Source organism: Berghia stephanieae, chromosome 3 (genome assembly GCF_034508935.2).
Source record: "Berghia stephanieae isolate SIO BIC M18660-M18661 chromosome 3, UCSD_Bste_1.3, whole genome shotgun sequence".
NCBI classification, from domain to species: Eukaryota; Metazoa; Mollusca; class Gastropoda; order Nudibranchia; family Aeolidiidae; genus Berghia; species Berghia stephanieae.
The window spans coordinates 48,674,093-48,698,349 of NC_088362.1; the positions used below are offsets into that span (position 1 = coordinate 48,674,093).

Sequence of the window (24,257 nt, forward strand, 5' to 3'; positions counted from 1 at the left end):
AGGTCTTGCTTTTGAAGGTTTTTAAAATAAGTATGTCTTTTTCAATATTTTGAAAAATATTGTAAATATACATGAGCGATCTGTTCATGGTCTCTGGTCTGTATTTGGCATGAAATAAATGCATCATGAAAGAAATTTATTCTCACCTTTAGCCAATTCCTCCACTTTGGACCAGCAAGGCTCTGTAATACTAACATTGTTTTCTGGTGGATGATGACAGAGAAAGAAAATAAGCAATAATGTTAATAATTATTTTTTAACAAAGAAGAAAAATATAAATAATGATTGCTTATCGTTGTGATTTGAATGGTTTTGGTACTGTGAATCAAAGTACTACTGGATTACTATGTTAATGGTAAGGTAAAAATCATAAATTGTGTATGAAACAGTATCATACAAAAGAGAAATAAAAATACAAGGAAAAACAATCCACCAAAAAATCAATCTACTTTGAGTAAGGATCGAATATAAGATTTGATGATTAATCATATCTGCTGCCAAAAGCCCCAGAGGTTATCATATTGTAGGGAGGACTTAATGCTTATAATCCTCCAAATAAAGCCTGAAGGTTTATGTTTTATACAGACCTGCCTACTACTACGAAAATTTGGCTCCAATTTCAGAACTTCATGTCATGAGCATCTCCAACTAATCAAAACTTATAGAAAATTAGGGTTGATGCCAGAGAACATAATTTTTATGGTTCTGAGGTGTTTTCAATCCTTGTGAGGGTAAATTGTTGATTTTTAAAGTTAACTATAGCAACTACCATTTTAAACTCCTAAAAATTACGAATTTTTAAATTTTCAAGGAGGCTGGTCAGTTAATATACGAGATCTGCTTTTATACAAATTTTGAACATATAGGGATGGAGACAAGAATGTAAATCCCATAAAGAGATAGAACCTCAGACTCCATGATGACCTTCAGAAGTGTTACCGTTATTTAAATCCAGGAAGACAAGCAATGACTCCGTAATTTAAATCCAAGGAGACGACCAATGGCTCCGTTATTCAAATCCAGGGCTATGAGCAATAGCTCAGAGCTGCCAACCCCATCTGATGAGAATGTGTACAATGGGACCTCAAAATGGGGGGGATTTCATAAAAATGGGTACAACCCTGAAATCGACGGAAACTAACCATTGTGAAAGTAAGAGGAAGGTATACTTACATAAAGTCACACCGCACAAGCTCAATTGCAGCAACAATGATGTTCCCAAGACTATAATCCAAACCTTTCAGAATTCTACCTCCCAACACGATCATATTTAGTTAAAAAATATATGAATATCCACTTGGTCACCAAGGTTTCTCAATAGGCTAGTAATTATAATAATATGAAAACTGAAGTGACTCCGTACACTGAAAATGGGTACAATCTTAGGGGAAATGCGTACAAGCGTACAATCGCAGAAAATGCGTACAATTCCGCATTTTTTGCGGTAGGTTGGCAGTTCTGATAGCTTCATTATTCAAATCCAAAGTGATGAGCGATGACTCCAAAATTCAAATCAGATCGATGAGCAATGGCTCTGTTATTCAAATCCAGGGAGACAAGCAATGGCTCCGTTCCATTAACAGGTAATTCAAAATAACTGATCGATTCGTGTTTATAAAAATCTTTTTAAAACAGAAAACCCCAAGATACAACTCACCTAAATTCAAACCATTCTTGTGTAATATCTGACAATCTTCTACACACTGGACCATCACCGACATCAACTGTAGATGAGGGCTTGTCAGATAGGTTGATATCCGGGTTCTGAAAGGACCTTGGCATAGATTGTACTGAAAAGGATGAAAATTAATCATATTTTATTACTTTGCTGCTCGGGTGGTGGTCCCAATCGTTCAATTGTTATAGCGTTCATCTCACAAGCTAAGGACAAGTATAAATCTCAAGTTGAGTCAAGCGTTGTTTTTCTCCAACTCCAAGCAGAGAATAGGCATCTGAGACTGTTAGATCTGGTGAAAAGCACTTTTGAAATAGACAGCATCCTGTGCAATGGGGGAAGCAAGTAATTTCATGGACCATTTAACGTTATAGAGACCTAGATGAACTCCATGGCTCAAAAGGTTGCGATTAACAGAGTTGCGATTATCCCGAGTGGACTGTACTTACTTTTTTTTTTCATTCACAAGTCGCTAATGGAAAATATACATAATGAGGTTTTTTAACATGAGGAACTCCGTAAATATACAGAAAATCAGCAACCTTGATTTAAGCACTGTAATAATAATGACAGAACACGGTATTTGTAAAGCAGATTACCTTACAAAGATAAACTCAAATGGCCTTAATAAACCCCATATCTAGTAAGCTATCAAACCAACCTGTCTAGGTTTGATAAAATGGCTACATTGATTGGCAAACTCTCTCAATTCTTTCTCTCTCTCCTTCATCTGGGACAAATGGTGTGCAGAGTCTTTCTCTCCATTAGCTTTAATCTGGTTGCCATTGTCAACGGTGGAGGAGTTACTTGAGATGGAGTTGCCATCTGCCTCGGTGGCAGCATGTCGTCCTATCCAAACAGCAGACAAAAGGATTTGTAACTGTAACCATCTCAATTGAAGCCAGGCTTTCTGGAATTTGGAAATACCAAAAAAAAAAAATTTAAAAAAAGAATAGATAATCATTGATATATATGGATATACATTAATTAGCAAATGCAATCAAGTCTTATTGGTTAAGAAGAAATTGATATTAAAGATTTTGTGTCAACTCAATATGTCCTACTTAACTGGCCCCTCTAAAGAGAAATATTAACAGTTTAACTATTTTATATCTATTCATGTGACATGATATATTATGATCACAACAAGCCTCTCTATCACATTTTCTCACCTCTTCTTCAAATGAGTTTTCTTGATCTTCTTTACTTTTCAGTCTGAAATGAGAATGCCCAAAAAAACAAAATTCATTAATCCTCTTTTGTCAAATAGCTACAATGCAGTTGATAACTTATTGTGCTAAACCAAACATATAATACAATAAAATACAATACATCACAAACCTGTGTAAGACGTACCACCCATTCTGAGACAAGTGTCTACACACAGATGACCACTTGACCGTCAATAGTATGGCATTTTTATAAATAAAGGAATGCGGTCTGTGTTACAATACATTATCAAGGAATTGGTTGCAGACTTCTGATTGCCAATGGCTCAACAAATTCTTTTTATTTTAGTCATCCCCCCCCCCCCCCCCCTTGTCAGTTATAAATAAAGAGGAAAAACAACTGTCAGAGTGAAGAGTCCTTTTAAAGACCATATCTAGGTGTCCGCAAACACAGGTTAGACTGTACAATGAAAACAATAAAATAATTTATTTCTCACTTTATTCTATTAATTGCCAGATACAATGGTACACATGAGGCATAATATGAATTAATATCCATGACATAAAAGAATAAACATATTTGCATATCATAGAAATAGGTTTTAGTACACTATTTAATTAGTTAAATATTATTTAAAGCCATTTTTCTTTACAATGAAAACCTTTTTTAAATATTTCCTTGTAACAATTCTTTTCTTTAATAACTCTCAAACTATATATCTAGTAAGTTCCAAAGAATTGGTGGTGATTTATTATAAGATCTATCACAGAAATTTTACTTACTTCGAGTGACTTTACCAGAACAGCACCAACAATATTCTGCATATTCTCCCTAAAAATCTAGATTTCAAGAAAACAAATCTACATAAACCCAAAAAATGCACGATTTCTCACCTAGCAGGAGGGTCCCATGACAAAGCCACAGTCAGGTCACGGTTATCTCTTATATTTTGAAGCTCTAAACCTGAAGAGGGGAGGGGGAAAGAGGGAAAGAGGAAGAAAAAAATTAGAAGATGATAGTCATTGAGCTTCCTGCAGCTTGATTCTCATATAAGGAAGGAAGGCTAAGTAAAGAGGATCTTAATGCTATGTGAACTGTTAACAAAAAGAAAAGCAAATACTGTTACGGGGATTAATTGAAAACATTTTTAGGAGAGAGAGAGAGAGAGAGAGAGAGAGAGAGAGAGAGAGAGAGAGAGAGAGAGAGAGAGAGAGAGAGAGAGAGAGAGAGAGAGAGAGAGAGAGAGAGGGAGAGAGAGCTAGATAGAGAGAGAGAAACGAGTGAGAGAGAGATAGAAATATGAGAGAAAAAAAAAAAAAAAAAAGAGAGAGAGAGAAGAGAGAAGAGAGAGAGAGAGAGAGAGAGAGAGAGAGAGAGAGAGAGAGAGAGAGAGAGAGAGAGAGAGAGAGAGAGAGAGAGAGAGAGAGAGAGAGACTACTACTACTTACTATCACTGTTTTTGGTCTGTCTTTGCATGAATTCCACAGCTGTCTCCGTGGAATCGTGTCTGTCTGTTTGCATAATTAGGTCTAGCAATATCTTCTCTGTGTGGGCACTGTGGTGTTGGAGGGAGTTGTCGAGGCGATCTTGGAACTCCACAAATTCTTGGATCTAGTGGCCGAAGTCAGAAAACACAGACAACTTGTTACAGAGACTTTCATGAACTCAGATCTACTTCAAGAAATAATCAGAAGTAGTCAATTTTGGATATCACCAGTGTATTTCTTTTGGTCTTTTGCCACGACATAAAATGATTCTTAATCTTCCATGATGATCTTTTCCTACGAAAGGTGTCATATTTTTTATTTGTTTATAAAAAGAAAAAAAAACTTACCCTTCCAAAGGAACCAAACTTGTATGACGACATCAAATGTTCTGAGGCCTGGCAAAAATAAATATAAAAGTAAGAATTAACAGCTTATCAAACTGTTTTTATTTACAACTTTAGAAAACTAAATATAAACATGAAATCCACAAGATAATAAATCCAAATCAAAGACTTAAAGAAAATAATTCTCATGGTGGTTTCCACGGCCAAGTCAAAACGTCTGTCATTTAACATAGTTGAATTATGAGCATACTAATTTCAGTGATGAATCTTCAGGAAAGTTAAAGACACTTTACACACATTCATAGGTGGGAGTGAAAAATTGCAAATTAAGTGGAAAAAGGGAAATGGAATGTAAGGGATAATCTTGGAATATTCTTATGATAAACATTTTTTGTTGATATTTCAAAACAAGACCTAGCATACTGGACATACTATCAACCTCGTGTGAGCATATTCTTTTTGTCAGACTGATCTGATTCACTTACCAACAATAAAAAATGTATATTCTGGAACTCCATTTTACCACTACATCTCTAAATAGCCAAATATTCTCACCCAAGCACATCACCTTCCTCAACCTAGGTGTAAAAATGATTATCAAACAATAGGTAGCTAAAGACATCATCAGTCATTTGATTTTTGCTGAAGCAAGTTGGAATTGTAAATGATAAAAATGTAAGTGATAAATCTGAAATCTTCACAAACTAGAAAAGAATGGATTGTATACCAACCTCTTTCTGATTGACGACAAAGAATCTGACCATTGTAGTATACATGGTCCCTGCCTCCATAAAATGACCCAGTCTCACCACGTGATTTGACACTATGTGGCTGTAACAAACAGAAAAAACGCTTGGATTAAACACACATTGCCTTTAGTCGTAAAATGAATAGCCTTCAACTTGCAACCCAAATGAAGCTGGGTCTGTTAGATCTTGCGGAAAGTTCTTTGTGATAGTCCTAACCAAAGGGTAGCAAACAATTGCTATTGTCCGTTTCACGCTATAGAAACTGGGATAAAGTCGGTTCATGGGCCTAATGGCTCTGAAGGACTAGAATTATTTTTTTTATGTTAGAACACAGTATTAATTGAATACACATTTCAAACCATAGGTTTGGAAATAGTGATTCCACACCTTTCTAACCATTCCATCAGACTTGTGCTGCAATGGATCCCTGGCATATCCAGTGATAATAGAGCAGACTTGTTTTGCCAAGAAAAATGCACAACAACAGCAACCTAATATGCCCACTGTATCTTCTCCAATCGCAAAACATACAATTTAAGAGAATAATAGAGAAACTTGGTTAAACTTGTATAGCAACAGAAAAGACGCATAGACCTCTATTTCAACACGTATATTAAAATAAATAAATAAAAATAAAATTCCCTTTATTCACCCCATAAGGGAAATTTGTCTTTAGGGTCCATCCCAAGGGAAGACTGGAATAACACAGACGTCAGCCACAGTGCAGCGCTGCAAATTGAGCTAGGGCGAGGCGACTTGCTCAAGTTCAGCGGCGGGTGATCAATCTCTGTACCTTTCAGATACGAAGCAAAGACCATACCGCTGAGTCATGCTGCCCCCTAAAAAATTAAACTTAAAACCCAGCATGACAAAAAAAATTAAAGACAAGTTTTCATCGTTTACCACAACATGCTTCACTTAACATCTGAAAAGATTTAACCCAAATTTTAAAAAATACATGCATATCTATTGAGATCACCATTTGAAACGACTTGTCACTTATTTATCACTACAATCGAGCTGTCCTCCATCCCTAGCAGCTTCAGCAGCTGTTTCCATGCCCAATGAAAGAAGTAGACAAACAAGACAGACCCCATTGGATAAACAAAAATCATTTATGACATGTCGATTATAAACATTCTTTAAATACGAAAGAGAAACCATTTTGCTTATTCCTCGCCTCCTCACTGCATTTATATCTGAATAAGATATGTTTGCTGGATTAAAAATAACATTTAAAAAATAAACACACTAAACCTCTCAGTCCCCCCTCCTCCCAAAATAAAGTAAACAAAAAATAAAATTGCATGAATTTTTCGGTCAAACCAGTCCACAGGTTCAGGCATTTAATATATAATTCTAATTCAAAAGTGTCGGAAAGTGATTGACAAGTGTGTTGTTCCCTTACCCCATGGTGTCATTCATGATATGTTTGATTTCCATTCCATCATACAATGCAGGGCAAGGTCCAAATACACCTGGGGTGAAAAATGGGGTAATTATAAATAACGTATACAATTTATTATTATATTATTATTATCATCACCATTATAAACTCTTTATTAAAAAACTCTTTTTATTTTGATTTTTCAAGATAAAAGGGTTAATATTAAACACTGTGAAGAGTGACACTTGCCTTAGACACATAAAAAATTAAAATGGAGGGACAGTGGACACACTATTTTTGAAATTATAGGAAAGCCTACTTGCCATCCAAATAATCTCACTCAAAAACAAAAACAAAAAGCTACGATGGAATGAAAAATAGATAAAGGGGGAAGTGATAGAAACAGCATGAGTAACTTCCCCCATTATGAAAGGTCAAAAAACCTTCCCCCTCCTCATCCTATGACTACTACTGCTTCTGCTGCTGCTACTACTACTTCTACTATGTGCAGCTATGTGGTCAGACCACTAGCCTTCAGACAGGTCCTGTTTTGAGTCCCGTTCTGGGTGGCACATAGTTGAGTTCTTGGAAAAGGCTCTTTACTCACATTCTCTCACTGTACTCAGGTGTAAAATGAGTAACCGGAGGCAAACAAGAGTTATCTCTGTCTGAAAATAATTGCAATATCGTCCAACAGGTGTCATGTCCCATCCTACAGGTTGTGTTGCTGTTGGCCAGGGACCCCTTGTAAAGTGTTTTGAGCACATTTAGAGGATATTGTGCTATATAAATGCTCAGGCTTTTAAAAAATTTTTAATTTATTTTACTACTACTAGTAGTACTACTAATAACAACAATAATAATAATAATAATAATAATAATAATAATAATAATAATAATAATAATAATAATATAATAATAATAATAATAATAATAATAATATTAATAATAATAATAATAATAATAATAATAATAATAATAAAAATAATAACAAATTAAAGTAAAGTCACCTTTGTTACAGTAGAGTTGAATCAACAACAGCTTGAACTGAAAGTTAGATGCGCTTTCCCTGACCCCAAGCTCTAGGTGGACTATGGACCTCCATATATGTATGTCATTTCCTGGATGGGAATACAGTCAAGCACATAATGTCAGTTAGTGTGGCTCAGAGGCTAAATGGCACAGTGTCTAGCTTTGTTACAAAAGTCAAACAATGTTAACCGTGGTCAGAGACCTGATGGGTGACAATGATCTTGGAAAATTCTGATCCCAAAGGCACTGTACACATATTACTCCAGTGAACTTAAGTGTGAATGAGTACTTGGTTAAGGGTGGTGATGGATATTATAAGATTGTTATTACATCATGCGACTGGTGCTGTATGAAATCTGGAGGACCCAGGTTCCAGCCCTAACACCGAACTTGGGGTTTTTAATTTTATCTTGGGCAACTGTTGCTCTGCAAGAAAGTTCTAGATTGCATGTCCCACCTAGGGCAAGCTCGAAAAGAGAGTAAGAAAGTAAAATTATTATGACTCCTATTGACATTACTTCTCAGGGTTTTATCTGTATTACCCCCATATATGCCTGAAAGATGGCACTGTCACCAGCCACGCTAAAATTGAATACTCTATATAATCATAATCAAAATTAATGTTTCCTTATTGAAATAAACAATATAACATAAAATTCCATGAGCTGTATCCATCATCATTGCTTACACTTGAGAAAACATAGCATCAAATTCTTTAAAATTAAAAGTTTCTAAAAATTAAAAATTTACGTTTGATGAAGCAACACTACAAGACTATGCCAGCTCCAAAATGAGAGCAAGAGAAAAGGCTATATTTTTGAAGAACTAATATGAATGCCTGCAGGTTTTTAAGTGCCATTTATGAGGTAGATTATCACAGTACATAGCTTGGCCAAATAATTCAAGACAGGCATACAAGTCTCAGTTAATAAATATGCAGAGTAGAAGGTGTCAGATTATGGATTAGAAAGTGCAATGCTTATGACATAAACAGGTTCTAACGTAACAAATTTGTATTCAGAAAAGTGAGTGGAGCAGGCACTTATGTTGGTAACAACAAGATATGAAGTGAGTAGAAAAGTGCCAGAAGACAATAGAGAATTTAAAAAATTTTCGCGGCGGTGGTGGGGTTTGAACCTGCGACCTTATTGGTACGACAACTCCGCCTGGCAGGTGAGAGCGTGGCTCTACCGTGTGAGCTATCCACGAACACAAAAATATTCGTTTCAAACCCAAAGTCATTTCTAGATCCCTCTCTCACCCACTTCTTGAGATCGCCGATTCGTTCGCCACCATCGCGAAGTAATTTTGACCAGCAGTTAAGCTTAATAGCCAATATTCTCATCACAAACATATAACATAGAAACGATTGAGACATTGAGTATGCTCCGGTGTATGGGGTGAATTTTTAATTCAGAAAAGTGAGTGCAGCAGGCACTTATGTTGGTAACAACAAGATATGAAGTGAGTAGAAAAGTGCCAGAAGACAATAGAGAATAAAAAAATTTTTCACGGCGGTGGTGGGGTTTGAACCTGCGACCTTATTGGTACGACAACTCCGCCTGGCAGGTGAGAGCGTGGCTCTACCGTGTGAGCTATCCACGAACACAAAAATATTCGTTTCAAACCCAAAGTCATTTCTAGATCCCTCTCTCACCCACTTCTTGAGATCGCCGATTCGTTCGCCACCATCGCGAAGTAATTTTGACCAGCAGTTAAGCTTAATAGCCAATATTCTCATCACAAACATATAACATAGAAACGATTGAGACATTGAGTATGCTCCGGTGTATGGGGTGAATTTTTAATTCAGAAAAGTGAGTGGAGCAGGCACTTATGTTGGTAACAACAAGATATGAAGTGAGTAGAAAAGTGCCAGAAGACAATAGAGAATAAAAAAATTTTTCGCGGCAGTGGTGGGGTTTGAACCTGCGACCTTATTGGTACGACAACTCCGCCTGGCAGGTGAGAGCGTGGCTCTACCGTGTGAGCTATCCACGAACACAAAAATATTCGTTTCAAACCCAAAGTCATTTCTAGATCCCTCTCTCACCCACTTCTTGAGATCGCCGATTCGTTCGCCACCATCGCGAAGTAATTTTGACCAGCAGTTAAGCTTAATAGCCAATATTCTCATCACAAACATATAACATAGAAACGATTGAGACATTGAGTATGCTCCGGTGTATGGGGTGAATTTTTAATTCAGAAAAGTGAGTGGAGCAGGCACTTATGTTAATTAAAAATTCACCCCATACACCGGAGCATACTCAATGTCTCAATCGTTTCTATGTTATATGTTTGTGATGAGAATATTGGCTATTAAGCTTAACTGCTGGTCAAAATTACTTCGCGATGGTGGCGAACGAATCGGCGATCTCAAGAAGTGGGTGAGAGAGGGATCTAGAAATGACTTTGGGTTTGAAACGAATATTTTTGTGTTCGTGGATAGCTCACACGGTAGAGCCACGCTCTCACCTGCCAGGCGGAGTTGTCGTACCAATAAGGTCGCAGGTTCAAACCCCACCACCGCCGCGAAAAAAAATTTTATTCTCTATTGTCTTCTGGAACTTTTCTACTCACTTCATATCTTGTTGTTACCAACATAAGTGCCTGCTCCACTCACTTTTCTGAATTAAAAATTCACCCCATACACCGGAGCATACTCAATGTCTCAATCGTTTCTATGTTATATGTTTGTGATGAGAATATTGGCTATTAAGCTTAACTGCTGGTCAAAATTACTTCGCGATGGTGGCGAACGAATCGGCGATCTCAAGAAGTGGGTGAGAGAGGGATCTAGAAATGATTTTGGGTTTGAAACGAATATTTTTGTGTTCGTGGATAGCTCACACGGTAGAGCCACGCTCTCACCTGCCAGGCGGAGTTGTCGTACCAATAAGGTCGCAGGTTCAAACCCCACCACCGCCGCGAAAAAATTTTTTATTCTCTATTGTCTTCTGGCACTTTTCTACTCACTTCATATCTTGTTGTTACCAACATAAGTGCCTGCTCCACTCACTTTTCTGAATTAAAAATTCACCCCATACACCGGAGCATACTCAATGTCTCAATCGTTTCTATGTTATATGTTTGTGATGAGAATATTGGCTATTAAGCTTAACTGCTGGTCAAAATTACTTCGCGATGGTGGCGAACGAATCGGCGATCTCAAGAAGTGGGTGAGAGAGGGATCTAGAAATGACTTTGGGTTTGAAACGAATATTTTTGTGTTCGTGGATAGCTCACACGGTAGAGCCACGCTCTCACCTGCCAGGCGGAGTTGTCGTACCAATAAGGTCGCAGGTTCAAACCCCACCACCGCCGCGAAAAAAATTTTTATTCTCTATTGTCTTCTGGCACTTTTCTACTCACTTCATAACAAATTTGTATACAACAAATTACACATTATGTCCCAAATTTTTCACATCTTTTCCACTTCATTCTTTAATAAATTAAATTATTTTCCAAATTCACATCAAACTAATTTGAAACCAATTAGACAAAACCAGAAAAAAAAAATTGAGTTTTCTTATTGCAAACACATCAAAAAATATACAATGTACATTTTTACAGCCCTTAGAAAACCTAATAAATATAGTCACAGTTAACACTATCACCCACAGTTTCTTAAAAACAAATTATTTTATCAAAGCTATCTTTTTCAAGCACTCCCATAATTATGGCCTAATGCAAAAGTAACTTCAAGGGTATTCAACATTTTTACTTGTCTGAATGTGTTTGATGGACAAGCCTTTTCTAAGATCCTACAACTCACCTGTTCTTTTCCACACATCCAAAAGAAGATGAACGGACAGAAGTAAATAATTGTCACTGTACTGGAGATCTGTGGGTAACAACTCTTTTCCTGAAACAAAGAAAATTATTGAACAAAAATTTGTCTAACTTCAAAGAAACAAGACAAAAATAGTATCAAAGAAAATTTAATTGAGATTCAAATTCTTCCTCAGCTAAAAACGAAAACAAAAACAATGATATGCAAATGTGAGAGTCTACACAAGTAGGTAGTGGTGAACAAAATAAAGACAATTTTTACAATTGGAACTTTTATCTTAATAATTAAGGTAAAAATAAAAACATTAATCAAAACATCTCAACCTACTGAAACGTTGTAGTTCACAAGTAATTCTTCAGCATGATTTTACAAACTCGTCACATTTGCCATCCTGCAAATATCTAAGGTTTCTTTAAACGGAAATTTATAAAATCTTCATCTTGTCATTGTCATGACTTACCAAATTTCAAACCATCCCAAAAACGTGACAGTAACTCCTTTGACAGTGCCAAAGCATCATCATCTGTCAGTTTCTCATGCTGCCCTGTGGTACGACATAGTTGTACATAAACCAAGTGCCTAGTTAGCTGTTTCACCTAAGGGACAAAAAAAAACAACACTTTGTTTTTGGCCATAGCACACACACAAAAAAAAATAATATCAACAAATTTTTAAAATAATTAAAAAACCACTAAAAAAACAAACAAAGAAGCTTTTTTTAAAGTCACAAAGTCTGGTATATTCATCTAAAAATCTAAAAAAATAAGGAGCTTTTTTCTTATTCCCTTGTTGGCCCGAAGAATTAGGCTGCAACCATAAGTGTTGGAATTAAAAATTGTTTTTTTTTTGTGGGGATTTTTTATTGCTTTCCTTTTGAGAATATTAACAATTGTCATACATTTAAATTATATCAATTAAACATTTTTTTAAAATAAAAAAGCGTAACATCCACTAAATGTTCTCAAATCCACATAAAAAGATAAATTTTTCTTAACTTTTATAAAAGGCAATGATTGACACATGGTATAAGTAGTGACTTATATGAATCTGAAGTAAAGAGTAAATGAGCGAAGAAAACAATAACTGATTTCTCATTAGACTGAAACATTTAAATTTCTGTATCCTCTTATTTCTTTTCACGTCCCAACATTTTTGGAACAGACTTAAATACTAGGATTATTGTCCTCCTTAACTGATAGATAGTGCTTTAATTCAAAATATCATCTTCAGCTTTATGTTCAAACATTAACAAATCTTCATCCATCAGTGTAAGAGTTGCTCTAGCAACACATTCTAATTCTAAATCAGAATTCAGCTGGATCTTAAGAAATGAATAGAAAAGAGGAAGCTCTGAATTTAAGTTAACCATATTCTCAGATAACATCACAGACGAATATATAGTATGCAGTTGACGTCACTCAGGTCTTTGTTATTGTTTTTTGCCATCTATGTTTATGAGTAATTCTCACTAAACTGTATTAACCAGACTATAAACGTTCAAGGTTACACATAGTTTTGAGTGTTGGTCCATTATACTTCCAGATGACAATGTTGTGAGCTTCTTAGCCAAGTGCATACTACCTATAGAACAAATACTCACATCCTCTGCAAACTTGATGGTGTCATCATCTGAAGTGAGGTTAACATTTGTTTTCATGGCCTCTAACAACTGTCAAAGAAATTTTAAAAATCCACTTTAATCAGTATGAAATATGGCACCAGAGTAATCCTTCACAGCCATAAGTCCTGTGGAGCCTGAAGTTTACTCTGGTTTCTATTGTGGTAACATACAATCACAACTGTTTGCTACCCTTTTAAAAGAACACTAGTCAATCACAAAGATACAGCCACTCAATCATGGCTGGTTAATCACAGTTAGAAGAGGGGGAGGGGGGGGGGAATGTTTTTTTTTTAACTTCAGCATCTACCAGTTTCAAAGAAACTGTTTGTGAATCAAGTGCGCGACCAGCAGAACAAATGGGACCAATAAAAAAGTATAATAAAACCAAAAACATGGCATGGACAGAAAACTCAAATCCACAGTTCTGTCTTGTTTTGTAACAAGGTCGTGGCATTGTGAGCATGACCAGTGATTGGATGATAACTAATATATGAAAGCTAGTTAAAACTAAAATTCAGTAAATATGGATAATTGCTTTCAGTTGAAGGAATAACAAGCATTTGTGAAATAATGAGCATGGTCTAAATTGTGGAAATGAGCTATAAGAGTATTCAATTGTTTGTTTCTCTTTATCAAACCTTATAATAAAAAAGAAGCCTGTAGAATTATTTTTTTTCTTATGTTTTGTGTCGCACCTAATACATATATGTGAAATAGTGAATTAAAAAAAAAATTGTTGGGTGATGACATCCTATTTCAAAGAGAAAAAGAAAAAATGAAAATACAGTAACAGGAGAAAAATCTCAATTACACAATGCGACAAATTACATCTGGCACATTTCAGGCTAAAAACCCTTCTTCAGCCAAAAACAAAGAAAAAACCTTTTTTACATAATTTGTTATTGTCTGAAAAAGGCCTTTTGAGTTTGAAACCAAATTTTGTTCTCTTTTTAAACTGTAACATTTATGTTTTTTACTTTATTCAGAAAAAGTGAGTAGTTTCATAAAATGACAAGAGAGTCAGCAAGAATTCTGTCTGCAGAGGTAGAGGACCACAAAAGGATTTGAGCTCAAAAGAAATATGTGAATTGCATTCCACCATTGCACAATTATATGTCACATTACATTCAAATTGCCAATACTCACGCCAATGAGCTCTTTCTCTCCCAACAGGTCAACATAAAGCTTCATGTCACCATAGCAACAAGATTTGTGTCCAAACAACTCAAAGTATTCCCGCAGCAAAGTCTGGACATTGTCTGAAAATGGATATAAAAATAAACTATTGTTCATCGCTTAGTTGTACCACTCGAATGTGGGGCTTAACAACCCCAGTTATGGGAAGATGCTACTTAGCTATCATATAAGACCTACCATCTCAACATGATTCTGTTTTGGTGTAAACCAGAGGACTGGAAAATGAATTTCAAATCTAAATTCTAGCAGTTGAGTCCAATAAATATCACATAAATCTTTTAAGCTGGGGATAAAAACAAACGAGTTAAAATAAAAGCAAAATTGATACAAAAATTTGAGTATTTTTTAGTGGCGATAGTGACTTAAAATGAAAAAGGATGAAAATTTTGAATGATGCCTTAAGCCTATTTTTATTGTACTAACCCAGACTTTTAAACAATTGAGATGATAAACTATCATTGATCCTCTCACTATTCTTGACAGTAGGGAAACTGCACCTATTTGTTCCACAAAACAACAACTGTCTAACTGCCAATACATTAAATCGGGGAAATTGAATCTTTTAAAAGGAGTAAATTCCTCCTCTTGACTCCAAAATTGCGGATTTCTGTTGATCAGAGTAAAACCATTAGCACTTAACGCATTCAAGGCCATTCACAAGGCATTCCTAGCCAACAGAAACACTTAACATATAGTACGTTTTAATAGCTGAAGAACTCTTTACTCCATGAACTGCTTTTTTTTTTTGTCTTTAAACCAATTCTTTCGTAAATTGTCCCGAGCCAATCATAACCAGAAAGGTGTCGGGTCAAAGCTATTTATCATAATGTCATAAGAGCTAATTAAACGTAAGAAAAAAAAAAAAAAGATTTTTAAATAAAAATCAACAGAAGGGTATAAAGAATAACAAACCATTGAGGGGTAGTTTCCGACTCATCAACTGTTTGACATACTCCAGCTGGGCCAGGTAAGGGCCTCTTTGTAACTGTCCTTCCTTGCCCTCCTCTATCTTCCCTTCTATGAAAGAATTCATCAGCTGGGTTGTACCGTCTGGTTTGACAGGACTGTGGGAAAAAAGTGTGTTATTTCTATGGAAAGGGTCCTTCTTATGGTCAGCATTTTACAAGTTATCATCACTATGTTACTTATTGTTTTCTGAAGAACTATCTTGTTTTCAAAAGGATTAATATCATTAACGCATAATGGATCATAATTTTTTCTTATTGTATAATAATAACAATATATAACACTTGTATAGCGCATAACCATGACTAGGTCATGCTCTGTGTAAAAAATTAAAAAAAAAAAAAATTTTTACACTATCTAAATCTACAATAGGGATATCATAGTATACTTTACATCCTATATGGGGGAAAAAAGAATGGTCACAAAATCTTAAGTACTAATATGTACCCTTTAAAAACAATATCGATGTAACAAAACATAATCCTTATGTAAATTAAGCTATTTCCATTGCATAAATTATTGGTTGAAAACAAATTTTATTTTTTTTAATGTTCACACGCAAAACAATTGTTTGTTTGCTTGTTTGTAAGGGTTTTACGGCGCTTGCAACACATGAAGGTCATATCAGCGCCAGTAAAAAGGAAGAAAATGGGAAAGTAAAAAGTTCATGAATTACAATTAAAGCACCCAAAGAAAAGGTAAGACAAAGGGGAATTGGTTCAAATAGGGAACATGTAGATTCCAAGAGCAAACTATCAAAGTACTTCGTTTGAGATCACCTAAAAGTCTCATCCAGACACAAGTACAGGTCCCCACTAAGAGGAATACACTCAAATGTTTACAAATTATATATAACACGTAAACAAAAGATAATACAGTTCATAACAGAGAGATGATTTACAAGGAAAAAAACATCATCTCCCAAAACTAACTATACATTTGACTGTTGCCCTCTCAGCCAGGACATCCGACCAGGGTCAAGACAAAAACCAAGTAATCTCATTCCAAAGACAAAGACAGAAAGCCAATGGAAAACAGATAAAGGGGGATAGAAGAGACAATAAGTACCTCCCTGCCCACTATGGGAGGTCAGGAACCCCACCCAGGCAAAACAATTGATCGGTTAAGAGAGAAACAGCAAAATCAACCAAACATTCATCAACTACAGACCTGTCCTCATCCTGTTGATGCCCATTGTCTTCTGGACCTTCGGGTGACCATCCACTGTCTGCCATTTTGAACCCAGACTCCAGGTACTTCAACCAATAAGTCCAGTCATCAGGGCTGGGGTGGGGAAGATATGAAAGAAGTCACCACTCGGATTAAAATCTTTTAATGAAAAAAATATAGGATCATCAACAACTAGAATGATGTGAGTATAAATGGAAATGGAATTCCAAGTGGTCAACTTCACACAGACATTTGCAAAGTATTAACGAATTACAATAATTTGTTCATCAGGGCCGGGGTGGGGAAGATATAAAAGAAGTCACCACTCGGATTAAAATCTTTTATTGAAAAAAATATAGGACCATCAACAACTAGAATTTGTGAATTTTAATGGAAATGGAAATTCCAAGTGGTCAACTTCACACAGACATTTGCAAATTGTTAACGAATTACGTAAATTTGTATTTATCTTGCTAGCCAGACACACAACACAGGATTGAGGACACAAAAATAGATGACTACAAGTCTAATTGATGACGCATGATTTCCACTTTATTTAAAAATGCATTGAAATTTTACATACTTTAGAAAACCCAGTATTAAGAAAAATCACAACTTTTTCGAAAAAGATTTAGGTAAAAAAAAAAAAACAACCCAATCTAAACCTGTAAGATAAAATTCGAATTTGTGTCCCAACATTTGTTTACAATTAAATATATAGGGATAGGTCTGATATCTGAATTTACCCTCTAAAAATGTTCAAAACAAAAACAAACTGTGAAGTAGTTACTCAATCTGATGTTATAAAATGTTAAACATGTGAGTCTGAGGTCTACATTTAACCAACACATTTCTAACAAGTAACCAAATCAAATGACATAGGGATAAAATTCAATCAAATTTGTATTCAATATAAAATTACCAAATTTAAAATAAAACACTGTTGTCAAAGGGTCTCAATCACACGACTAGAAGCAAACAGACATCTTCCCCAATCCCATACATATGACGCAAATAAACAAACTGTCATACTCACAGTTTGAAGAGCTGCTGTTTATAGATACAATTAACCTTGTCCCATTTCTCCAATTGAGAGTAGACATTGGCAAGGCGACGTTCCCGGAGATTGATCTCATTACCAAGCTGGGCTGGAATTTTGGAAAGATAGACTTTTGAAGAAAAAAAAGCTAATGCCTTGGTACTGTTCAAATAATGCAATTATGCCTCCATCTACAAGAGTAGAGCTCATTTTGAAACAGAGTAAATTTTTCCTCTCTTTATAAAATAAATCCTTGAGACACTGGTGGAGGATGTACAGTCTTGACAGATGACATCTCATGAGATATGCTACAGGCAGTTCACATCAACAATTTGTCCTTATTTCAAAATGCAGTAAAGTGGATATAATTGAAATAAAACACTGATAAGTTAGGGAAAAATAAGAGTAGGACAAAGCGTTGTAGACTATTCATTATCTACAAAACATCTGGCATTAACCTAATATATGCATAGACAGACTATATCACCATTTTTGTAGAGTGAAATCATAATAAATGCCTTGTTCATTATCTTCCAATAGCAACACTCATTCAATCACACTACACCCTCCCATTCACACAAATATAATAGTATTCACTATATGCTGAACAGCTTAAAGAATGAGGAAGTTTAACCTGTAGAATGAGCAAACCCTTGAAGAAGCAGTCTTTGCTCAATATGAACATTTAATCATTGTCATTATCATTATTACTATCATCATCATCTGTATATCAATAATAACAAAAACAACAATCATAACAATAATAATCATAATAATAATAATAATAATAATAATAATAATAATAATAATAATAATAATAATAATAATAATAATAATAACATAACAACAGCAACAATAATAATAATAAAGTAATTTTAAAAAATCAGTATTGGATTGCTAATAATCAAAACAAATGCTTAACGGGTGTGGTCGGGCTAACCAGTACATAAATACAACACTGTACTTGACAGTGTGTCATGGTAATCGGGTATTGTGTACTCGACCACAGACATTGTGATTGGGTCACTGCTTGTGATAATAATGATGAAAATATAATAAAAATAATAACTATTATCATTAATATCACTGATTGTCAAACTTGCCAAATGATTACACAACATTTTAAAAAAATATTTTAAAAACAAAAAAAACAAAAAAATTATAATAATAATAACTATTCATATTAATATCACTATCATTGAGATTATCGAACTTTCCAAACGATTACACAAGACACACAAAATGCAGAACTGACTACCTGAAAATTTAAAAATTCGTAGTTTCCATGAGAAAAGTAAAGAAACATCATTATTATAAATAGCTTTAGAAAAAAGAAATTCGCTCTCAAAATGATCAGAAATGCTCCAAATTCCAAAATTCTCTGGAACCAAACGTTCCTTTTCAACACGATTTCGTAAATCAAAGACGCATTATATCAGTGCTGTTGGTGACAAAAAGTGAAAAAGTAGGAAAATGTTGAATGATTGCCTTTAAGCCCCATTTTTACTGCACTAAACCCTACTTTTAGAGTAACTGAGATGATAGACTATCATTGATACTCTAGCTAACTTCTGGAGAGTGGGAAACTGCACCTGTGTGTTCCACTACACATCAACTCTGTCATTGCTAGCACATTGTTTCGAGAAAATGTAATTTTCAAAAGGAGGAAATTCCTCCTCTGGACTCCAAAATTGCGGATTTCTGCGGAACCGCGGAAAACCATCAGCAATGATATATGCTATTCTGTTCCTGGAACAAAAAATTCGTAATACACTGAACTTTTCGTAATTCTAGGCAGGTGTGAAAATGTGACCTGGCTTACGCCATCCTTACCCCCAAGAGGTCCTTCCAGAACTTTAATAGCTTCTTCCCACTTCTCCTGAAGCTCCAAGATGATCAAGTACAACAGAATTTCTGGCAGAAAATAAGGAAAAAAAAATAAGATCATGATTTTGTTAGTAACTCATTGGAGATTGGGGCTTAATTTGTGAGTCACTTCTGCAGACAGGATTCTATTTTACTTTATATTATTTCACCATAGAACCATGATTGTAGTAAATGAAGATCCAGCAAATTTCAATGCTTTTACAGTTTTCTTGGTGAAAAAGGTTAGGTTTAGAGAAATTGTATTTATTTGTAGAAATTGTTCTGGATGACTCCAAATGAATTTAAGGCCAACAACAATGATGAGACGGAACTGATAATTTTGAGGAAAAATGGAAAAAGCAAAATAACAGAAAACATTTTAGTTTTGTGCCACTGTTATTTGTAGATCCTTAGTTGTAAAGAAACATGGCTTTAATGTGAAATCATAATCCTTTTCAATCATTTTCCAATTACTGACCTGCAGCTGAATAGAACAAACGAAAAAAAAAAGAAGAAAAAAAAAGAAATCTGCATTTGTTCAAACATGAATTTAATATAACTGGATCTATAAAAATGTAAAGGTTACTTCATCAAACCTTTGTTTTAAAAGGAAAAAAAAAACTGTTCATGGAGACTACAATGTAAATATAACAATAGGTACACAAAGTATAAAAGGCTTTGAAAAGATTTATCATATTTTTTACCTACAATTTAGGCTAATTTTCTCCTATTTTCCCCCCAAAAAATCATATTTTCAGCATGTACAACCATCCAAAATTTCAAAGGTAGTGGTATTTTGCTATTGTCCCTCATTCCCTTGTTGTAGCCTTTACCCGCAAGACATAATACTCGACTACAAAATGCCTACAATGCAAAAACAATGTGAAGTCATTGTATCTGGTCAGCCTAAAATCATAAAATATTCAGCAATGATTTATACAAAAAAAAAAAAAAAAAAAAAAAAAAAGAAGAAAAGGCTAAGCAAAGTTTTGTCAAACCAATAAGGAATTAAGCTACCTGCTTCAGCTTCTATCCTCTCATCTTGAATATACCGCTGTGTCATCTTCTCTGCCAGTGGGAGGTACATGGATCTACCGAGCTTGGGGTCTTTGTGAGCCTGGAATGACATCAAAATGAATGGCGAGTATGTTGCAAAGATCTCATTAGAATAAAATCAAATAAAGACAAGAGCAGAGGTCTACATCTGTCTTTTTTTTTTAAGGGTTTTACGGCGCTTGCAACACATTTAGGTTATATCAGTGCCAGTAAAAAGGAAGAAAATGGGATAGTAAAAAGTTCTAGAATTACAATTAAAGCACCCAAGAAAAAGTAAGACATAGGGGAACTGGGAACAAATAGGGATCAGATGTAGATTCCAAGAGCATACCACCAATGCACTTGGTTTGAGATCACCTATAAGTTTCATCCAGACACAAGCACAAAATCCAACAACGAGGAATACACTCAAATGCTTGCATTATACATTAAAAATAACAAATATAGTAACACATAACAGAGAGATGATTTACAAGGAAAAAAAATATCATCTCCCAAAACAATAACTATGCATTTGACTGTTTCCCTCCCAGCTCGGACTCCGGCCAGGGTCGGGACAAAACCGAGCAATCTCACACCAAGACAAAGACAGAAAGCAAGTTGGAAAACAGATATAAGGGGATAGAAGACACGGTAAGTACCTCCCTGCCCACTGTGGAGGTAGGGAACCCCACCCAGACATCTGTCTTTCAAAAATGAAGAGACATAGAAAAGGAATAACACATTCATCTGTCGTAAACTATGAGCAAAAATATTTAATGTTCTATGACGCATGACCCTTACTAAATAAAATTTTAAAAAATTCCATTCATCTTCCTCCTCCATTCTAAACAGGCACCCTTAGACTCAGTGCTCCCTTCTTTCCAGACTCTACCTACTGCTTTACCATTTAATATTTTTGATGTTGGTCGAAGAAGGATTGACTCTTTCTCTGTCTCTTCTTTGTTTTGTATTTGAAGCTGCTCTATCCAGTTGTGACTAAAAATTTTACTTCTTTTCAAATAGCCTAATACATTTATCAACAAAAGACTTTAAGCAGACGTGCAACTTATCAGAAACAGTATAAAGGAAAATTCTTGAGAAAATGTAGGAGGAGGAAGCAGATAATGATATCGATGTTTGAAATTTGTTTTTGACAAATCAAGAATGAAAGATAAGGAATTTTTCAAAAAATGAATGAGAGGTCTATTCACTGTAGAGAAATGAGCCATGCTGAAATAACCATGACATACTTCTCTTGACTTACCTGCATGACGATGCTCATCACAGCCCAGAAATAGTATGGGTTTTTGTTGGGTCGTAGCTTGTGTAGTAACATAGCCGTCCTCTGCTGCTGCTGGTAGTTCCCGAGTCTGACGTGAGCCATGAACAAACATGAGAGTATGTCCTCATTAGCTGGCTCCTTCTTGGCAGCCGCTTCATAGAGACTGGCAATGTTTTTGTCTGGATGATAAAATATAATAATCTTTTTAAAGTTTTGATGTTTTTGTTTTGATTTATAGGGATTTATGGTGTTTGCGACACATTTAGGTCAAATCAACACCAGCAAACAGGATGAAAAATTCTAGAATAACGATTAAATTACCAAAGACCAAAGAAAAAGACAAAGGGGAATTGGTTTTTTTTTTGTTTGTTGCTTTAGGTCTCTTCCAACACAATTGAGGTTATATGAGAGACCGCTGAAACAAAAAAAAACAAGCAATCTAACAAAAATAGTACAAATGTAAATCAAAATCATAACCTAAAGATTTTTTTGTTTGTTGCTTTAGGTCTCTTCCAACACAATTGAGGTTATATGAGAGACCGCTGAAACAAAAAAACAAGCAATCTAACAAAAATAGTACAAATGTAAATCAAAATCATAACCTAAAGATATCATAAGCTAAATTATTAATAACCAACAACAAACAGGCAGAAGATTTACAGAAAAAAAAATATCCCCTGTCAAAAATACAATCACAAACCAAAGAAGCAGGATAGGCTAGTAAAGAGAAGAAGAAACGACATCACTATCGGATCGTACACCCATGCGAACATCATAGGTATATGATTCAAGGGTGATGCTCCCATCCAACCACCCGCTAACCTAAAGATATCATAAGCTAAATTATAAATAACCAAGAACAAACAGGCAGAAGATTTACAGAAGAAAAAATATTCCCTGTCAAAAATACAATCACAAACCAAAGAAGCAGGATAGGCTAGTAAAGAGAAGAAGAAACGACATCACTATCGGATCGTACACCCATGCGAACATCATAGATATATGATTCAAGGGTGATGCTCCCATCCAACCACCCGCAAAGGGGAATTGGCTCAAATAGGGAACAGATGTAGATTTCAAAAGTATATTATCAATGATTTTAGTTAAAGATCACCTAAAAGTCTCATCCAGATACTAGCACAGGATCCCACTTAAACAGAATACACTCAAATGTTTACAACACATGTTCAAAACAAAAAATATAATTATCAGTACATAAGAGAGAGATCACTTACAAGGGAAAAAATACAATATACTTTTGACTGTTTACCTCTCAGCCAACGACTCCGCTAAGGGTCAGGACAAAGCCAAGTAGTCTCATTCCAAGACAAAGACAAAAAGCAACTCAGAAAATAGATATAAGGGGGATAGAAGACACAACAAGTGACGTCTTGCACACCATGGAAGGTCAAAAGACCCCACCAAGTTTGACTTTCAGTGTTGTTAAGGCTGCCTTTTCAGAGATCAGGTCTAGGTATTAAAAGGGTACATTTCATGGGTGGTATTTTTACAATATAACAAGTACAACATGCAATGATTCCATGACTCACATTGTTGGGTTTCCTTGTAACAGATGGACATGGCATTCAGAGTCTGTTCCTCTGTCGGGTGACTGTCATGGATAGCAGACAAAATGGATGAGCCTTCTGCATGCTTTCCCATACGCAGCAGGGCCAGAGCTTTCAAGACCTTGAGTAAAAAATGAAAAGTATGGACAGGTTTATTGATACAATAATGGAGCATCAAATTTTAAAAATCTACAGTATACATTCCTCCCACAAGCACAACATATCTTGGAATCCCTTTATTAATCCCATGGGGAAATGTCTCTTTACTGTTCCATTACTATAAAAATGACAGTAAGCTAGACGTCTGTTCTAGTGCAGAATTACAAAAAGAGCAATATCGGCCTAGTATTTTACACAAAGATTCGGCAGGTATGCTGTTTGGCGATATTACATTTTTCCCCCGACAGTACTCATTTTAGACACGAGTATGGTGAGAGAATGTGAATATAGAGACTTTTCCAAGGACTCAACTATGCGACGAGCTAGGCTCAACCCAGGACTTTCCGATCCAAAAGAGTGCGTCTTACCACAAGACCACATAGTCGCACTGATGCATTCATAATGATTACATTGACTTGGTCCTTCAAATCCGAACAAGATTTGCAAAAAACAAAGACTTCATTAAAATGAAATTTTACTCACAGCGGTGGTGAAGTTTAAAATTTTTTAAAAAGGCACAGAAAAAAATTGTTTTCTTACATATAAATGAATTGGATAAATTTCAAATGAATAGCAGTACCTTGGCACAAGTAAAGTCTTTTTGCTTCTTGAGTACCCTATCCACATCTTGGATAGCCTTCTTGTTATTGCCATTGTCAAGGCTGTCTGTAAATGGTACAAATCATTAAAGAAAAAGTAATTATAATGAAA

General features: G+C 35.2%; 1 protein-coding gene across 2 annotated transcripts in view; it reads right to left on the minus strand.

Moving 5' to 3' along the window:
• Positions 1-24,257, minus strand: part of LOC144967899 (N-alpha-acetyltransferase 25, NatB auxiliary subunit-like) — a 37,752-nt gene that overhangs the window by 5,522 nt on the left and 7,973 nt on the right. Inside the window, exons 2-23 of one of the 2 annotated variants that reach the window (XM_078905653.1) lie at positions 24,127-24,212; positions 23,370-23,508; positions 21,802-21,998; positions 20,517-20,616; positions 19,467-19,547; positions 17,631-17,742; positions 16,595-16,708; positions 15,371-15,522; positions 14,408-14,520; positions 13,241-13,309; positions 12,101-12,236; positions 11,623-11,712; positions 7,823-7,933; positions 6,834-6,903; positions 5,408-5,507; positions 4,680-4,727; positions 4,294-4,456; positions 3,739-3,808; positions 2,848-2,890; positions 2,337-2,585; positions 1,658-1,790; positions 147-203 (exon numbers count right to left, since the gene is read on the minus strand). In XM_078905653.1, the coding sequence (XP_078761779.1) occupies positions 147-203; positions 1,658-1,790; positions 2,337-2,585; positions 2,848-2,890; positions 3,739-3,808; positions 4,294-4,456; positions 4,680-4,727; positions 5,408-5,507; positions 6,834-6,903; positions 7,823-7,933; positions 11,623-11,712; positions 12,101-12,236; positions 13,241-13,309; positions 14,408-14,520; positions 15,371-15,522; positions 16,595-16,708; positions 17,631-17,742; positions 19,467-19,547; positions 20,517-20,616; positions 21,802-21,998; positions 23,370-23,508; positions 24,127-24,212 (2,433 nt within the window). Of the gene's footprint in view, positions 1-146; positions 204-1,657; positions 1,791-2,336; positions 2,586-2,847; positions 2,891-3,738; positions 3,809-4,293; positions 4,457-4,679; positions 4,728-5,407; positions 5,508-6,833; positions 6,904-7,822; positions 7,934-11,622; positions 11,713-12,100; positions 12,237-13,240; positions 13,310-14,407; positions 14,521-15,370; positions 15,523-16,594; positions 16,709-17,630; positions 17,764-19,466; positions 19,548-20,516; positions 20,617-21,801; positions 21,999-23,369; positions 23,509-24,126; positions 24,213-24,257 lie in introns of both variants that reach the window. The other variant, XM_078905652.1, reaches the window with a different exon arrangement.